Raw genomic sequence first — 19,370 nt, forward strand, 5'->3', positions numbered from 1 at the left:
AGAAAGTCCATGTTGAAGAAATGGAGCACAATATTTTCAAACAGCATACATTACTACACAATTAAACAGAAGCTTCAATAGGAAGCGAGGCACATATCATGGATAACTGGGATGAAGGAAGGTGCTGCAGTGACAGCTCCTCAAAACAGCAAACTCAATCTGCAAAAGTCAAATACAAAGATCTAAACCAACTCCACACCAGACTAACACCAAATCTTAGAAAACATAGTGGTTATTCTGTAATACTAACCGATGGTACATATAATGCCGGTGTTCCGTGCAATTGTTGCTTCAGAATCGATGTCTAACAGACACAGGTGCTCCAGGAAAGTGTCAGCCATGGCAGCGTCCAGCTGCTGGTGCTGAATAAAAGCAGTGCCCATTTCGTGCGGGGCGTCTTTTGTGGTTGGCATTGTAGCTGTAGATTCTATCCTGATGTGGAGAGAAAGGAGACAATACTTAGTCTGTGCTGAGCTGTATTTTTCAACACTACTCATTTTTTTTCCCCTTAGGCTTGCTAGCAATTTTTGTCTGATTACTCTTGAAGCCCATGGGACCTCCTCCTACGCTGAAGGTATTTATATATCAATGCAAGTAAAAACGTGCAGGAATCTATTTGAATGATGATTGCATTATGAAATAAAATTTGTGACCTTCAAGATTAAAAACATGGGGAAGTGAGATTGTGGAGGTCATCCAGAAATTTAGAGGCAGATCTCAATCAATTTTAATAAAGAGCAGCACCCACACCAGCTTTCCATCAGCACCCTTACCCTGGCACTAGGACTACAGGCCCCACCCGACTGGGGGATTGTAGACCCACATGAAAAAGTGGCACACTCAAAAGCACTGCATTGTTGGAACGCTGTCCTTCAAATTAAAAGATGATTAAGGTTATGACCTTCAGTATTCAAGTGATTCAAATAAAAGTTGAAGATCTGTTGCATAGATGGGAAGTGCGCCCGATATTCAAGATGCTTTTCCTTCCCTCAACTACCAATCATCTGGTCGCTCGTATTATATGTTGAACTACACATGCAAAATGGCTGCTGTATTGAAAAAGTTACTTCAAGATAATTCACTGCACATGGATGACAGCACTGAAATCACTATTCAATGACCCTTAAGGAATTCAGCAAGGGCAAAGTGGAGTTGCTGCTGGCTGCACCAAATTCATGCTTCAATAGGCAATCACACCACAAAGAATGTCATTGTAAACAAATCATCGAATACGTTATGTTTGCTAGCAGTTTTTGTTAATGTCTAATATCCTTCTTTAACAGTACCAACACCACCAGTTTAATGTAGAACTGACTGGCAAACTTTTAAGACAGCAATTATAAACGTAAAGGTCACAACAGCTCCGCAGTGCAGCTGAATACATTAAGCAGCTCGCTTATGCAAAAGCTGTGCTCACAGGATAATCTTTACCAAGGACACACGGACTCCTTATCCTGACATGCCTTGCTTAAGTATAGAAGGCATCATGGCTTTAAATAGTTGGCAGTGCACATTGGTAACCAAGTCTAGCAACTTCCTGAAGTTAGGGCTTTCATTTCACAACAAAATTATTTTCAACATTCTTCATTCAACAAGCTCAAGCAAACAGCCATTAACTGCAGTTCAATGACGCCAGTCAGATGTTCTTTCTCTAGCTGCACCTAGTGCTGCCACCCATATATGAAGGATATACTTACCAACACCAGTAGAACAAATCAAATATCTCCATGTGGCAAGTAAATTGGAGGGTAAAAGTTTTGAATAACTTGTATTTATAGAGCTTGTTTAAATGTGAAGGATGTCCATGTTAAACAAGGAAATTGGATACCAAGCCATGGCAGGAGACATTGAGTTAGCCAAAAGCTTGCTTCCAGACCTCCTGGCTTTCAATGGGGTTTGAATTGGAAAAAAAGTTGGGAAACATTTTTGAAAGCATGGAGCTTAGGAGCCATTTGCAGGACAGTAAAGACAAGGGTGACAGGCAAGTGCAACATGTTATGTGCAGGGTTTTAAACAGAAAGTGCATTGAAGCAGTCAGCTCCAGAGGGACAAAGGTACACCTTATGCTTTCGACAGAGGTCGGGGAAGACAAAAGAGCAAGTTGCCTTTGTGAAAGGATGTGTGGCTTGATGTCCAGTAGGGTTGAGCAGAACTCAAGGTTCAAAAACCTATAGACAGAGGGAGAAATGCCAACAGTGGTGAGAGACAGGAGCTGGAGATAATAGCACTGGTCTTTCCAAAGTTGAACTGGAGAGTTGCAAGACTCATCAAAGTGCAACACTTGAGAACACCAGAGTTCCTGAATTCAAAGTTAACTTGCACTAAGGGTTCAATATGCATCCAATTGAGTCTACAGGAGAGAAAATAGGCTCACCAATTTATTATTTTAGCAGTTAAGCAGCTGTAGATGCCTATCTTTGTGCTGTGAAATTCATATATTGCCTTTAATGAACTATTATATATAAATACTGTAGCAATCTGAAAATATCTGGTTGTACGAACTGTACTAGATTTGTACACAACACAGCTTGATTCTTTTGTGCTCAAGTGTAAGTCACTTGTTACCAACTCCTATTCTTAAGTCTTCCAGTTTTGGTCCCTCCCTCTGCTGCATTGTTCTGAGGCGCTACCACCAATGGTGGAGCACAGGGAGTGGACTGCGCGGAACTAGATACTTGGATTTCCTAAAACTTGCTCTTTCATCCTTAAAAGGCCTCCTGCAAATCCACTGCATTTCAAACTCTACTACTGCTTAGTATCAGTTTCTCCTCCAAAGTGCCATGGGACATCTTAAAGGGGCTACAGATACAAGATACTGGTAGTATATTAGTTACAATATTTCTGAACAGCTCATGACTCTAAACAGGGGAGGGAGGCAGTGGGGTAGTGTTGTCACTGGGCTAGTAATCCAGAGACACAGGGCAAATGCTCTGGGGACCCAGGTTCAAATCCCACTACAGCTTGGTGGAATTTGAATTCAATAAAAAAAATCTGGAATTTAAAGTCCAATGTCACAAAAACCTAACTAGTTCACTCATTTACTTTAGGAAAAAAAATCTCCATCCTTACCTGGTCTGGCCTACAAGTGACTCAGACCCACAGGATGTGGTTGATCTTAAATGACATATCAGTCAGGATATGGCTGAGCAAGCCACTCAATTGTATGAAACCAGCCAGACCACCTGGCATCAACCTAGGCATCTTTGCCAGCACTATCCTACAACAGCGCCTTCCTATGCAATGTACCAACAATAATTAATTTATATATTTTATACTTAATAATGAAAGGCTTAAAGAGAAAACATTAACACCATTTAACTTGCTCTTTCGATTTTTTTTGCATCATTTTTATTGGCACCAATGTTCAACATGTTGTATTTCCTGGAAGGGGAAAGCTGTTAAGAATCCTTCCCCTGCTTAAAATCCCTAGTAACCTTTCCATTTTGTCACTTGCCCACAATAAAGCTCAAAGTACTTTTACTGTCCATCTCCATGTCAACTGCTTTATTTATAGTTTAGCAAAGTCAGCTGGTTTACTTTGATTCCAATTTACAATGGTTTCAATTAAGAGAAAAGGCTCTGACCAAACAGCTTCTTCCCCCCCTGACACCACCCCCCCCACCCCCCAGAGGTGCTGAAAGACTGCATTCATCAGCACAACAGTTACTAGACTTCATGGGCTCAGAAGCACTTTGTATCTTTCATAATCTCTGCTTTCCAATGTAAATTCTCTTTTCCTCTTGTGCTACAGCAGCTTCCAGGACACTGAACAAAAAAAGGTGTCAATGGTGAGTCATCTTGTCCAGTTCATGACCATGCAAGGGAAGCCAGGCCCATGCAGCTATCAGTCAGACAGTGTGGACCAAATTCAGGACTTTCCATACAGCTCTGGCTATGTCACTGCATTTACCTACTGGGGATTCCCCTATACTCCTCCTCAAACCCACAATAGCTGCTAAAGGAAGGAACCATACTCACTTTCCCCACAAGTGGCAGCAGAAACAACTAGTCTGAGGAAGAATCCTTCATGAGCAGGAAAATTTAAGTAACTTGAACTCAATTATGGGGTTATACCCATCAGGAAAGGACACACGGGCTCACTTTTCTCTTGAAAGAAAAAAGTTTGACCCTAATAGGGGTCAATTATGAAAAGTTGTGTTACAGGTGGAAGAAACTTCTTCGAGTGCAAGAATGTAGAACTCACTACCAGAGAGCAGTTGAGGCAAAGAGTTGTTTAAAGGGAAACTACACAAAAGGAAACTGTGGGGTATGCTCCTTAGCTAGATTAGACACTTAATTGGTGCAAACACCAGCATTAACCGATTGGGCCTCATGGTCCATTTGAGTGCATATTCCCCATAACATTCAAGATCTGATCCTCATATCCATACCTTCAAAAGTAATTTTGAAGCCAGTAACCATAGGTAGGGGAGCTTCACATATAGACCAAGATTACAGCCCCAAACTCTAGGGGCAGATAAAGGGACATTTGTACAGGTTAAAGCAAACTTTTTTTTAAAAAACATAACACACCCAGGTTATTTATCTGGATAACTGCTAAATAACAGACTACTCCTGCTTCAGAACTTGATAGCCATCAAGGTCACGACTAAGGGGACGATCCTGTAATTCTCCTCCAGACCTCAAAACCAATTTACAAAGGTAGATAAGAAACCTGTGCCCCCAAGACCTCAACAGCCGGATGTGACAAAGTCCCAAGACGATCCCCATGTCTAAAGCTACATATCAAGACTGAAGCAAGTAAAACAATCAGGCAAGCCACTTAGGAGCCAACAGGCACCAAATCTGGCAGGTGCAAGACAAACAGCAGGAAAATAAATGGCAGACTCGAGAGTTTGAAGTTTAGGAAAAGTAGAAACTAGATTGAGACACTAAAAGGCAAAGTGAAATTTGTGCTTAAGCACCACATAGGTCTAGCATGCCAATAATTAATAGCTATAATCCACAATGCTGCAGCCAATCACAATCACCAAGATGATCAGATTTCATTAAGGATTCAGGAAACGGTATAAGTGTCATATATCGATTATGAATAGAGCATTTAACTCAAGGGAAATGCCTCGAGTAGGAGGTAATCATTCTTGAGAACAAGTGTCCCATAAGATTAAGGGTCCTTTTTTGAGATGAGATGCAGGAAGCAGGTCTGCACTCAGTCTTAGCATTATAGAGTCCACCTGTAGTGGATTCCCAATGGCAAGCAGTCCATGGTTCATAACTGAAGTGTAATTGCAAAATGGAATAATGCTTGTTCAACATTTTCTCAGCAGCCAATACATAAAGCATAACTGAACAAAAAGCTCAACATTTACCTCATTAGAGTTAATACAAGACTGATACAATTTTTAAATATTAGTAAACATGGATTAATCTTGATACCAGACAAAAAGCTTAAGGTAAATTTGGACTTCCAAGCTCACGGGAAGATGGGAAAATTCTGCGCAGCATGTGTCACTGTGCGCAAGCGTTAAATCTGAACTCAATTCTGTTTAAAATGCTCTGATGCAGAGAGTTGATTTTCAGATTGGGGGAGGGGACAAAGAGGATAGAAGGAGAAACGTGGCTTTCTGAACAAAGAGCCACCTGGAAACAAATGTCTAATATATAATTCCGTATTAAAACAAAGCAGGACAGTAAGGACACATCAAGGTCGTTAGTTTTGAGACAGTTTTGGACCAAGGACGTCAATCCGAAATGTTAACGCTCCTCTCTCCTCGAATGCTGAGGGTGCTCCCAGCATTTCATTCTTTTTTTTAAAAATGCGCCATTAAATTCGGTGAAGTAGAAATCATAGAAAATAGAATCGGCAAATCAACCTTCATTACGATAAATAGGACAAGGAATGGGTTGGATGTGGAGATTAGAGGTGTCTTTGTCTGCAGCACTAATCCAGGTGCTGGGCAGTCACGTCCCAGTAGCACTGAGTGTACGTGCTGTCTGCCTCGCATCCCATACATACCCTGACTCAGGAAAGGACTGCGGAAAGAATTAGTAAATTGCATACCAGTTAAGCGACAGGATAAACGGGGTAAATCATTCCGAAACATTACTGGAAAAAAAAATACCGACTCGAAACGTGGAGAGAATCCGAAACCTCAAATGACGCAGTTAAAATTCATTGTGAAATTTCATATGGGATGGGGGGAGGATTTTTTTCAGTAAACGGAACCTGCTTCTCTTGCCCAATCAAACGGAGTTTAATATTCGGGCGAGGATGCGTTTGAAAATGCAGAATGGACCGCATGGCGACTGCTGCAAGACTTCCCATGTCTTAGCTCAATGAGTGAAGCATTTACAAACTCCTTTCCATCTCCCCACTCACACACACACACACACAGATGCAGCATCCTGGGTCCCAGGGATTATTAGGACAAGTCCTGCTAAAAACAAGCTGCAATCCAAGAAACGCCACCTTGTGAACCCCCTCTGCCGGCTGACACTGTACCTTCTGAAGACGCAAAAGGAATGGAAATCATTTAAACTGAGAGTGCATTTTAATGTAACTAGATAGAGCCACCAGGGTAAAAAAGACTAGCCCTTAGAATAAGACAACCATGTGCCAAGAAGTTTAACCTTCAAAATAAAAAGAGGCAGGATCATGATGGCTTTCAAAGGGGAATTGAGAAAAAACACCTTTAGGGGGGGGAAAACATGCACATTTACGGGGGGGGGGGGGGGGGGGATTGCGGAGAAGCGGATGGCCTCCTCCTGCGCTGCAACCATTCTGCGGTATAATTAATCTTCGCGGGGGGGGGGGGGGTGTTCGGTCTGTGAAACATCTGCGTTTAGAAAAAGGTCTGCTCGACTTTCCACGATTTACACAAACTCTCTGGGTCACTTCAGGTGATCAGAAACACCGATTAGATTAAAAAAAGAGTTATTACAAGAGTCCACAAGGTTAAGATATATATATATATATATATATATCCATAATAAAGGTAGTCGGATAATTCGATATCAAAGGCGAATCGGATGAATGTCTTGCCACATGAGCACCAGGTATCACATTGCTGCCACGAGGAATCATTACTGGCTCCTTCAGCAGTGGGCCAAGGATATATCTATCCTTCATGTACTGGAGATTAAAATTAACTCCACTCTCAACTAACAATCTTGCAGATGCAAAGATTTGGAAGCGACCTGATCACAATCCAGACAGAGTGAATTAACTGTCTTTGGAGGACCAGCTAGAGGGGAATCTGAGCCCCAATAAAACCTGGATGCAAATTAAATTTGAAATGAAGTGCTGCATAAGGGGAAAAAAAAACACACGAGTAAAACATGCACATATTCCAAGGGTAATACAGGTAGGATACATTTCACCTCCCTCCCCTGTCCTCTGTGGATGGAGGACAACCCGGTTACTATTCAATTAGAAGCATCAGATGGAGAACCAAAACACACAAGGGCAGTTGTTACCCCAAATTGCATTAAAAACACTTTATAATTTCCAATTTTATGGGGAGACATGCGGCAGGACAACTTAGCAGGTCCGCCTACGTGCGAGAATTGTGCCGCATTATGAGGGGTAGCGAGGAAGAAATCGCCCTCCAGAGGGGAAAAGAGTCACTTTAAGGGAAGGAAACAAAGGCAATTTTAAGAGGAAGGGGGGATAAGTTGATGAATTTTAGGCAATTTTAAGAGGAAGGGGGATAAGTTGATGAATTTAAGGCGATTTTAAGAGGAAGGGGGGATAAGTTGATGAATTTTAGGCAATTTTAAGAGGAAGGGGGGATAAGTTGATGAATTTTAGGCAATTTTAAGAGGAAGGGGGATAAGTTGATGAATTTAAGGCGATTTTAAGAGGAAGGGGGGATAAGTTGATGAATTTTAGGCAATTTTAAGAGGAAGGGGGGATAAGTTGATGAATTTTAGGCAATTTTAAGAGGAAGGGGGATAAGTTGATGAATTTAAGGCGATTTTAAGAGGAAGGGGGATAAGTTGATGAATTTTAGGCAATTTTAAGAGGAAGGGGGATAAGTTGATGAATTTTAGGCAATTTTAAGAGGAAGGGGGATAAGTTGATGAATTTTAGGCAATTTTAAGAGGAAGGGGGATAAGTTGATGAATTTAAGGCAATTTTAAGAGGAAGGGGGATAAGTTGATGAATTTGAGGCGATTTTAAGAGGAAGGGGGATAAGTTGATGAATTTGAGGCGATTTTAAGAGGAAGGGGGATAAGTTGATGAATTTGAGGCGATTTTAAGAGGAAGGGGGATAAGTTGATGAATTTGAGGCGATTTTAAGAGGAAGGGGGATAAGTTGATGAATTTGAGGCGATTTTAAGAGGAAGGGGGATAAGTTGATGAATTTGAGGCCATTTTAAGAGGGGGGGGGGGAGGAGAAAATAATTTTAAGCCGGGGGGGGGGGGTTGATGATGGGGTTGGTTTTAGGGATGATTGGAATCTATGCCTGGGATCTAATGGGAGAGATTGGGGGGGGGAAGGGGCTCAGGGGGCGCCTGGTGCCCGGGGGGGGGGTCGGGGCCTAGAGCTGGGTCAGGGGCGCCGCTCCCCCAAAATCAACCGCCCCTCAGCGGGGACCCGGGGGGGGGGGGGAGATAGGAATCAGACCCCCCACCCCCAAACTCCTCATCCTCCCCCCCCATCCATCCTCCCTCCGCCCCGCCGCGACTCGAACAAACCTGACCGAGGTTAGACCAGATCCTCCGACAAAACGCCTTCCTGCTCGCGCCGCCTCCTCATATAAACTGCGGGAGCCTCCGCACGCCCGCCAGCCGCACTGTGGCGCTCCGCTGGAGGACCGACCGCTTCACCCTCGGAGGACCATCCATGTTCGGTATCCATCCGCCAGCGGCGCTCAGCCTCTTGCCTCCCGGCCCCGCCCCCACCCCCACCCCCCCAATCGTGCCCAGGCCTCAGGCCCCGCCCCTAGGTCCCAGGCCCCGCCCCCCTCCAACGCCAACACAACCCGCTCACAAGTGTCCTCCGCCGGAGGACCGACCTCATCACTCTCGGAGGACCGACCCACCACAACCCCACCCACCCAACCTGCAGCTGCCATCCGGGGCGCCGGGCTGATAAAACACCTTTGCCCCCGCCCCCCTTCGCACCCTTCCCGGTTTGGGTCTGAAAGTAGAGCCAAGCAGGCGGCAACGGCCCCAGTGCAGACGCACTACTTTCCCTGGAGGATGGATTTTTTTCAGTGCTGGGCGGTGACGCAGGCGCCAGCCAATAGGAGCAGTCGCTCTGGGGCTGCACGTGACAAGGTGCAGACAGAGGAAGTAACAATTGTCTCTGAGTTTATCAGGAGCAGGTCCATACTGACTGCTCAGAATTGCTGCTTTTCACTAAAATAAAGTTATATTTTTGTGTTATTTTCCATTCCCTAAAACAAATGCAGCAGCTTAAGCTTAAATGGGCTGACCATTCAAATTGCACCCCCTCCCCCCACCCCCAAAACATGACTTTTGTCAGCACCCTGCTGATTTTTAAAAAAAATCTATATAACATCACTGGGCTTCCCAACAAGTTGTTGCTTTATCTTTAAGTGACATGTCCCTTGACTGAGATTGGGAGGAATCAATCACTTCACTCAAAATCGTAATGCTCACTTGGAGAGCCGGCACAGGCACCGTGGGCCAAGTTGCCTCCTGCGCCATAACCTTTCCGCGGGTCCGCGAATCTTTGTAGTTAGTCCCCAGTCCCAGGGGGTTGTGGATTCACGGAGTCACAGATCAGTTGCGGCGCAGAAGGAGGCCATTCGGCCCGTCATGTCTCCACCAGCTCTGTGCGTCAGCAATTAACGTTTTCCCCATAACCCTGCATATTCTTTCTCTTTAGATAACAGTCAAATTCCCTTTTGAATGCTTCAGTTGAAATTGCCTCCACCGCACGCTTGGGAAGTGCGTTCCAGACCTCAACCACTCGCTGTGTGAAAAATATCTTCCTCATGTCGCTTTTGCTTCTTTTTCCAATTACTTTAAATCTGCCCATTGGGTGGTTAAATCACCTATCCCTGACCTTCTATTTTGCTCCAGCCTCTCTTAAACAGTATAAAATCCATCACGTTTCTACCTTGCTTTAGTTCTGAAGAAGAATCATACACTCAAAATGTTAACTGTTTCTCTCTCCACAGATGCTGCCAGACCTGCTGAGGTTTTCCAGCATTTTCTGTTTTTACTTTAAATCTGTGCCCCCCTCCTGTTCTCAATCCTTTCATGAGTGGATGCTCCATTGTTGAATACATTTAAGGCTGAGATAGATTCTTGGTCTCTCAGGGAATCAAGGGATATGGGGAGCGGATGGGAAAGTAGTGTTGTAATGTAAAGGTTGGCGGAGCAAGGATTAATGTGGTCTGGAGAATATCACTGCCCACAGTATGTATAGTGTCACATGTATTAAGCTGAGAGAACAGTCTAGGAATAACACTCTGGAATCATCCTGCATGGAGGTAATAGCACCATGCATAACCATACCTTGGATCTGCAAATGGTTAAAGACTAACAATAAATGGTGCATGTTTGAATATGCAAACCTGAAGATCTCACCGTTGAGATATCACCGCGCACCATATTACAACATGCTTGGCAGCAGTGGGATAAGAGCGCTATCAGCATATTACAACAGGAGCAGGGTCAAAGGAGCAGAAGTTATGGGGGTGGGGGTCTCATGGATGAAATGGGTGTGGCGATGGCCCAAGAGGAGGTAGGGTGTAAAGTAGAGAAAGATGCAGGATCTAATATAGGGCAGGGGGAGCCAGGGTGGTTTAAAAATCTGATGTGCATATTCAGTATTTCCTCTGTACCTAACTGCAATTTCTTTCAGATTTTTACAAAGCCTGAAGCTTGCAATTAAATCCAATATAATAGTGCGGAAGAACCTGCATTGGTACAGCCTTTTTCGTGTCTTTATGACATCTCAAAGCTTTTCACAACCAACAAATTACCTTTTGCTGTTGTGTCTGCCAACCTAGCAGCCAGTTTGTGTGAGCGAGATTCATTAACAAACGACACTGAGACATACGAAGCACCACAAATTTGCCCGGAACTTTGTCCGTGCTATGTTATGCTGAAAATATTGGGGGTAAGAGAGGAAAAAAGATTAAACTATTTTAGGAGATTAATTGTGATTTGATTGAAGCTTTCAAGGAATTAAGGGGGTCAGATAGAAAGAAATTATTTCTGGTCTTTGGAAAGGAGTCTAGACCAGGGGGGCCAAAGTTTAAAAAGTAGAGATAGATCTTTCAGGAGTGAAATTAGGCAACATTTCTACACACAAAGGATTGTAGGGGTTCGGAAGTCTCTTCTGAAAACAGCAATTGATGCTAGATCAATTGTTAATTTTAAATCAGAGGTTAACAGATATTTGACAACCAAAACTGTCAAAGGTTATGACACAATGGCAAGAATTTGGAGTTAGGTCACAAATTATCCATGATATCATGGCATGGTGGAACAGACTCAATAGGCTAAACACCCTCCCCCTGTTCCTATGTAACTCTGGTGATTCATTGCTACTTTCCAAGTAGCATTTTTGACACATAAGAAATCGGAGCAGGAGCAGACCACATGGCCATCGAGCCTGCTCCACCATTCAATACCATCATGGCTGATCTTGTGCTTCAACTCCATTTCCCGCCCGCTTACCATTTCCTTTAATTTCCTGACAGACCAAAAATCTGTCTATCCCAGCCTTAAATATATTCAATAATGGAGCATCCACAGCCCTCTGGGGCAGAGAATTCCAAAGGTTCAAAACCCTTTGAGTGAAGAAATTTCTCCTCATCTCAGTCCTAATTGATCTTCCCCTTACCCTGAGACTGTGCCCCCGTGTTTTAGATTCCCCGACCAATGGAAACAATTTCACAACGTCCACCCTATCAAACCCATTCAGAATTTTGTAAGTTTCAATGAGATGGCCTCTTATTTTTTTAAACTCCAGAGAATATAAGCCCAATTTACTCGGCCTCTCATCATAGGACAACCCTTACACCCCAGGGACAAATTTAGCGAACCTTTGCTGTATTGCCTCCAATGCAAGTATATCCTTTCTTAAATGTGGAGACCAAAGCTGCACACAGTACACCCTGTACAACTGTAGCAAGACTCCATTATTCTTGTACTCCAATCCATTTGCAGTGAACTTAGCAAAACGCTATGGAAAACCTGACCAAGGAATTTTTTAAACACTTTCAGTGATTAAATTGGCAGTTGTTTAATACAATCAAAATATTGGTAAGGTTACTTTGTTTATTTATTTCAAATATGTTATGAATCTAGTCAATGCTTCTTTATAGCTGCATAGAACAGCCACCATTGCAGATTTCCCCCCATTCTCTTCCTATGGTATCTGTTGCTTGGGTACTGTTCCTTAGATTCTGGAAGGTCCCTGGTACCTTTCACTTTTGTTCATCTGTTAGCTTAAAAAGTAATGGTCAGTTGGCTATTTAACTGCAGTGGCCATCACAGACACATTTGATCTTTTTTTCACCCTATTACCCATCCACACAAACACACTCTATCATCACATAATAATCCGAAATGAGAACCCCGGCTAATTTTCATCTTTCTGTAGCCAACGGTAGCATCCCAACTACTGCCCCAGCTAAGATCAGTTAGCTACACACAGACCAAGAATTGTATTTGAGTTTGTCTGTCACAGAAGGGGGTTCTCATCAATATAGATGTAAAGGAAACTATTCCTTTAGCTGTTACCCAGAGCAGAAGGATTTTACAGGATTTACAGTCCTTTCCCTAATTTTAAAGATTAAGTGACCATTAGTGTGAACCAACTAGGGTTCCCCAGAACCTAAGGGTTGTGCGAGCATCCCCGAAGGGTTCCGCTCAATTTTCAGATCATTTGAAAGTTGTACCAAATTTTTCAAATTATCAAGATATATTGTTCTCACAATTAATGAAAAATAATCTTTTTTTCATTTTCATTCATTCATTCGTGTTTTACTTTGTAATTACTTCTGTTTTATAATATGTATACACATTGGAAGCAGGAGAGGGAGAGGGGGTTGGGGTTCCCCAGAATTTCACAATATATTGTAAGGTTCCTTGAGCAATAAAAAAGGTTGGAAACCTTGGCGTGAATGCTGTAACTTTGAAATAATCTTCAGTGTTTAATCAAAGTCTCATGCATACTTATTCTAAGGATAGAAGGTGACAGCAACAGCTGAGTCACTCCAGTACCGTGGGTATTAAATTTCCAGAATGTCAAATAGTTCCATCATATATCATCTCACAATAAGCAGACTCATATCTATCTTCAGATTATTGGGAAAATGTGGCTTTCTGTATTATTTTAAATATGTTACATTTTGGTTCACTGAGAGAACATATTTCAATGTGAATAGGTTACGGATAGGTGTTGCATAATAAACGTGTATTAACATCGCCATAGTAATTCAGTAAAGTAAATGTCACCAGTTCAAACCATTGCACTCAGACACCAAAGGACAGCTTAGCATTAGGAAAATACTGGGAGCCATTCTTGTATCTCTTTACTTTGTTAAATCGCTGCGTCAGAGAGGAAGCCAATGCAGCAATTGCATTTAAAACATCAGGAAGTGGGGAAGGAAAGCACAGAAACACTGCCTAACAGAACCGAAAAATAATCCCCCATCAAAGCAGTTTGGGTTTAGGCCCAGTTGTGACACAGCACAGAGCGGCAGGGTATGGCCGATGGAACACAGGAACAGGAACAAGAGTAAGAAATTCAACTCCTCCAGCTATTCCACTATTCAATTAGGTCACAGTTGATCTGTTTCTTAATTCAATTGACTCTTGTTTCCGTAACCCTTAATACCTTGCCTGACAAAAATCTATCAATCTTGGTTTTGACATGTTTAGTTGATCGCTCCCCTCCCCCGCCCTGACCCTCCCCCACCAGCCCTTTCATCCTGCATCAGAGTGAAAACAGCTTTTTGGAAGAGAGAGAATTGAAGCTTGCAATTCTACATAATGCAAAAATCTCAGTGAGAGTTATGTAGACAGGGGAGGCATTAAGCTGAGCTTTAAAGAAAATATGATATATATATATATATATAAATCCAAGTTCTCGCTTTTTACCTTGTCAGCTATTCCAAATGCGGAATCTGTCAAAAGCAATAGATCATTAGAAAATGTGCAGTCATTAGCTTTTACCAAACACCATCCAGATCCTGCGAGTTGCGCTTTTTAGAATTTGTCCTGTTTTCACCGCAGCGCCATTAACACCTGATAAAAGGACAGTGATCTGAAACCTTAACCTTGGGCAAAAATCTTTCGTCCCGTGGGTGGGCGCACACCTGACCTGAGCGGGAGTGAAACTGTGCGCGATGACCTCGGGCGAGCATCCCGATCTTTCGGGACCCTCACGATCTTTCGGTCGGCGGGTGCGCACAAGAGGCAGCTGTGCGCCCACTGACAATTAAGAGGCCTTTTAAGGCCCTGAGGCAATGAATTAATTTGAAATTTTCGCTGCCAGTCTAACCGTTTGGCTGGCGAGCGGGCGAACAGGCCAGGCGGCCTTTGCATTTTTTTAATGAAACCTCATCCACGGGCGGGGTGAGGTTTCCAAAGGTTACTAAAGAAAAAATAAAACATTTTTTAATATCAGTTTTTACATGTCCGTCTTCATATGACTGAGCCACATGTGGAGACATGTTTATATATAACTTGTAAAATTTTTATTTTTGTATTTAAAAGTCTTTCAGCTCCCTGAGGCAGCTCTTTGCCTTCAGCCTTCAGCGAGCTATCATGTGCGTGCTCCCGCGCATGCGCAGACTTTAGCGCTCGCACCCCTCCCACCCTCCCAACCCCGGCGGCGCTGAGCGTTTCAGCATATCCAATTGTGGTTAGGGCCTGATCGTGGGCAGCGGGTCCATTTCGCGGCCGCTCCAGGGCCTGCTCACCGCACCTGCCAGACCAGGGGAAAATCCTGCCCTTTGTTTCTCTCCCACTGCAGGGAGCAAAAAAAAATCTAGGCTGAAACTTCAGTGCAGTGCTGAGGGAGTGCCATATTGCCTGAGGTGCCATTTTTTGCATGACATGTTAAACTGAGGCCTCATCTGCTCCCTTGGTGGGAGTAACCGGTCCCATTTTAACACTCCTCAGAAGAACAGGGGAGATATTCCCATATCCTGGCCTGTAGTTATCCCTCAATCAACACCACAAAAAAAGATTTTCTGGTCATTATCAGGTTGCTGTTCATGGGAGCTTGCTGTGCGTACGTTGGCTGCTGCAACTCTAACAACAGTGACTGCACTTCAAAAGTACCTCAATGGCTACAGAGCACTTTGAGAAGTCCTGAGGACATGAAAGGCACCATATAAATGCAAATCTTTTTCCTCCACAGATGTAGCCTGGCCCAGCGAGGATGTTCCCTCTAAGATGTGCGCGAGCACTTTCCTGCAGCAATCTGAAATGTACCGTGCTTTAAAATAAACAGGCTGCTCTCAGCTTTGTCAGTTAGTCAGCAGAAATTTCCAGTGTTATGTAGGTCATTGTCTGTTAAAACGTAAGGTGCCTGCAGACAAAAAGTAGTGCTCAGAGTCAGGTGGTTTTATAGTCCGTCCAATACTAAGACAATGTAGAGGGAATGCTGAGAGTTTCCATGATGTTCTGTTTGCATTTAACAATCGCAGCAACCACAGTATTTTGCTTTTATGTTCACCGATATCAGCCTGTATTTGCAAGAATAAAGCTTTATCTTTGGAAATAAACAGTCAGTACCTCAAAGCATTTTGGCACGTAAGTGGCTTAATCCATTCTTTCTGTCACTGCTGTTCAAATGAGCCTTCTGGCATGAATAGGTGGAATCAATTTACACTGTTCTTCCTTTCTCCATTCATCCCAGTTACAAAGCAGTATCATTGCAAGTGAGATACACATTGAGGTCGTCTTCAGGCATCAATGGGGTCAATCCTCAGCTCGTGGGAATTTTCTGCCACCCATTGTTTTATCTGCAAACATTGTTTTATCTGCAAACATTGTGCATCAAGGGAAACAGCTCACCCTTAGATAACAGATCAATTCTTCCTGGAAAAGCCACCACCATGCATGTCTCACACCCTGGGCAAAATATTTTCACAAAGGCAAGCACTTGGCTGTTACTGAATAAGAGCATAGTGGACCATGCCAAACTTTCCTTCTTTAAAAAGCAAACCTCACTCTTCTGCTTGCTACCTGTCCCCATTCTGCATCTGGGAGCAGGTCGCCTCGTTACCAATACCGATGCTGCCAGACCTGCTGAGTTTTTCCAGGTAATTCTGTTTTTGTTTTGGATTTCCAGCATCCGCAGTAGCTTTTAGCTTTTTGTTTTTATCCAAGTTTTCTTCTATCATTCCTGTTCGGTTGCTGGAACCTCCTTTTCGCGCAGTGAGGCCACCTCCTGCTTTCCAGTCAAAAAGTTCCATCTTTGCACTACACAGGGCATTGACACCATCAAGGTGTGCCTTGTTTTATCAGGTGTCTCTTCAGCTACTGCAGCTGTTTAGCAAACAGGTAAGGGTGAGGTGTCAATACACCTTATCACTTGCGCTGCAACCAAAAACCCCTAGTTAGTTCAACATTTAAATTTCTATTGATTATGGTCAGAAGCAGGATGTGGGTTTGTTCAGTTGTCAAGTTAATTTTAAGACCCAAGTTCAGTTTGCTTCACTAATTGATCACATTAAATCTTTTCCTTCCGCGTACACTGACATCATACAAAATAATAGGTAACTTTTTTCTCTTGTTATTTTCCAATGATTTGTTTGCGATTTTGTTAATAATTTAATTCTTAGCTATGCTGGTAGAGTTTCCTCTCAGATTTAGCTGTTTCGAATTTGCCTTCCATAATGCACAACCTATTCTTTCATTTCTTTAATTGTGCCTTTCAATTAATTGAACTAGGTTTTAATTGGGATAAAGCACAATTCCTGATCACAGTAATGTACCTTGAGTCCACTCCAGGATTTCAGCACATTATTCAAGGTGACACTCCAGCACAATACTGCAAAAGGGCTTATTGAGGTGGAAATTTGAGGTTCTATTTGTCTGTTCCAGCGAGTTGCATGCACATAAAAGATCCCACAGCAGTATTTGAAAAGTGAGGCACGCTCTGGCTAACATTCATCCTTTGATCAACACCACCAAAAGCAGACTAATTTTCTGTTTGTTGGATCTTACTGTGCACAAATGAGCTACTCCGTTAACCTACATAATTACACTTGAAGCCACAACCTTCTGGCTCTGAGCTGACCAGTTCTGGGCAATGCCATAAGCAGTTTGTGCCTTATGTTCAGAAGTGTGTCCGGACTTTCTCACTATCCAATTAAATAATGCAGAAAGGAAACACACATTATGTCTTGTGATTTGAAATGGGTACTTTGTCTTCCCTAATTTTGTTTAATTTATTTTTTCATGGGATGTGTGCGTCACTTAGGGGGAGGTGATGGCTTAGTGGTATTGTCACTGGACTAGTAATCCAGAGACCCAGGGTAATTCTCTGGGGACCGAGGCTTGACTCCCACCACGGCAGATAGAATTCAATAAAAATCTGGAAGGAAAAGTCTCCTGATGACCATGAAACCGTTGTCGATTGTTGTAAAAACCCATCTGGTTCACTAATGTGCATTACAGAAGGAAATTTGCCATCCTTACCGTCTGACCTACATGTGACTCCAGACCCACAGCAATGTGGTTGGCCGAAGGAGGCCATGATGGATCGTCCACTTGGCATTTTGGCTGAAGATTGTTGCAAATGCTTTAGCGTTATCTTTTGCACGGATGTGCTGGGATGAAAGGGGGAAATGGTTTTTAAGAGTTCATGGAGAGCTTAAGGGATTTGTTTGAGCTGGAGCTGTGAGATGTAGCTGCTGGGCTGTGGCTCTGGGCTGGGAGAAGATGTGGTTTAAATCAGCCATCCAGTCAAGCCAGAAAAGTCTTGTCCTGTTCTATTTCAAGTCATGTGGTATGCCTTTATTAGTGCTGCCACAGTGTGCCTTGGGTAATATTACTGGATGTTTATACTTAAACGTCTATAAGGAACTGTTGCCTGGAAGGTGTTTACTTGACCAAGTAAGAGAGCCTTTTTGGGGGATTGTGTTTTTTAAGACTAATTTCAATTGCGTAACTGTAACCTGCGATGCCATGGCATACATGGCTATGGGCCTAGTGCTGGAAAATGGGATTAGATTGGTTAGGCACTTGTTTGACTGGTGCAGACTCGATGGGCCGAAGGGCCTTTTTCTGTGCTGTAGACCTCTAAGAGTCTATGACTCTATGACTCTTAAATGCCTGCAGCAGCTCAAGAATGCAGCTCACTATCACATTCTCAAGGGCAATTAGGATGGGCAACAAATGCTGGCCTGGCCAGTGATGCCCACATCCCATTCCATGAATGAATTTTTTGAAAACTGGCAATGCCCCTTTGAAGGCAGTTAAGGGTCAACCACATTGCTGTGAGTCTGGAGTCACATGTAGGCCAGACCAGGTAAGGACGGCAGATTTCCTTCCCTAAAGGACATCAGGGAACCAGATGGGTTTTAATGAGAATTACTGAGATTAGCTTTAATTCCAGATTTTTTGATTAATTAATTGCATTTAAATTCCACCACCAGCTGCCATGGTGGGATTTGAACCCATGTTCCAAAGTATTAGCCTGAATTATTAGTCCAGTGACATTACCACTATGCCACCACCTCCCCCTTAATGCCTGCTTCCAAAAACTTTCAGAAGGCAAACTGAGGGAATTTCGTGAGTCAAGGCCACAATTTAATTGTTAAACTGCTTAGTTTTATGGACAGGAAGTGAGTGTACAGAATAATATTTATAATCGAGTCACACCCTGATTCCACTAACTGCAGTACCCACTTCAAGAAGAAGAATGAAAACAGGCCACACTATCTCTGTTATCAGGCTCGCTTAATCTTACCTGCTCAGTGTTTGTTTCTGAGCTCAGGCTGGGTGAGCTTCCCTGTGTTATGCCAGTTTTCCAATCAAAGAACTAACTGTTAGGCTGACCACCCATGCAGCTCTATCCTTTCCTTTGTCTTCCCAGCCAGATGGTGGGCTGTCCCTCTGACTCTTTCCCCAACCAATGACTCAGTCGTCTGTCAATAAAAGCAAACCTCTCCACCCACACCTAGAAGACAGACTGAAAGAAAACAGCTCCTGCATTTCTGACACTTGAGTAAAACAGACCACCATCATAATGCATCATGTTGAGCTGGTTTTGGAGAGCCGTAACACTCTACAAACCGCTTCTTCTGACTTTAATACACATTTTCAATGCCTCCAACTTTTAAAAGTGCAAAGCCAACACTTTAAAACACTTCAACATAACTCAATCTAGATCTTTTCTGCGAAGATAACAGTGAAAATAAATCCGAAGACACCAAACACCCATTTTCACACTGAA

At 43.1% G+C, this 19,370-nt stretch overlaps 1 protein-coding gene and 1 long non-coding RNA gene across 5 annotated transcripts in view; one reads left to right on the forward strand and one right to left on the reverse strand.

Moving 5' to 3' along the window:
- The window catches only part of pkma (pyruvate kinase M1/2a), a 44,002-nt gene extending 24,998 nt beyond the window's left edge, over positions 1-19,004 (reverse strand). For 2 of the 4 annotated variants that reach the window (XM_078532236.1, XM_078532238.1), the window contains exons 1-2: positions 8,668-8,816; positions 251-432 (exon numbers count right to left, since the gene is read on the reverse strand). In XM_078532236.1, coding sequence (XP_078388362.1) covers positions 251-413 — 163 coding nt within the window. In that variant the 5' untranslated portion in view covers positions 414-432; positions 8,668-8,816. Of the gene's footprint in view, positions 1-250; positions 433-8,662; positions 8,817-18,884 lie in introns of those variants that run through there. The other 2 variants (XM_078532239.1, XM_078532237.1) reach the window with 2 other exon arrangements.
- Positions 13,324-15,706, forward strand: LOC144670004 (uncharacterized). The gene is made up of 2 exons (XR_013573809.1): positions 13,324-13,694; positions 15,330-15,706. It is a non-coding gene; the product is annotated as an uncharacterized LOC144670004 (long non-coding RNA).
- Positions 19,005-19,370: the final 366 nt, after the last annotated feature.

This window comes from Cetorhinus maximus, chromosome 30, assembly GCF_964194155.1.
Source record: "Cetorhinus maximus chromosome 30, sCetMax3.hap1.1, whole genome shotgun sequence".
Taxonomy (NCBI): Eukaryota; Metazoa; Chordata; class Chondrichthyes; order Lamniformes; family Cetorhinidae; genus Cetorhinus; species Cetorhinus maximus.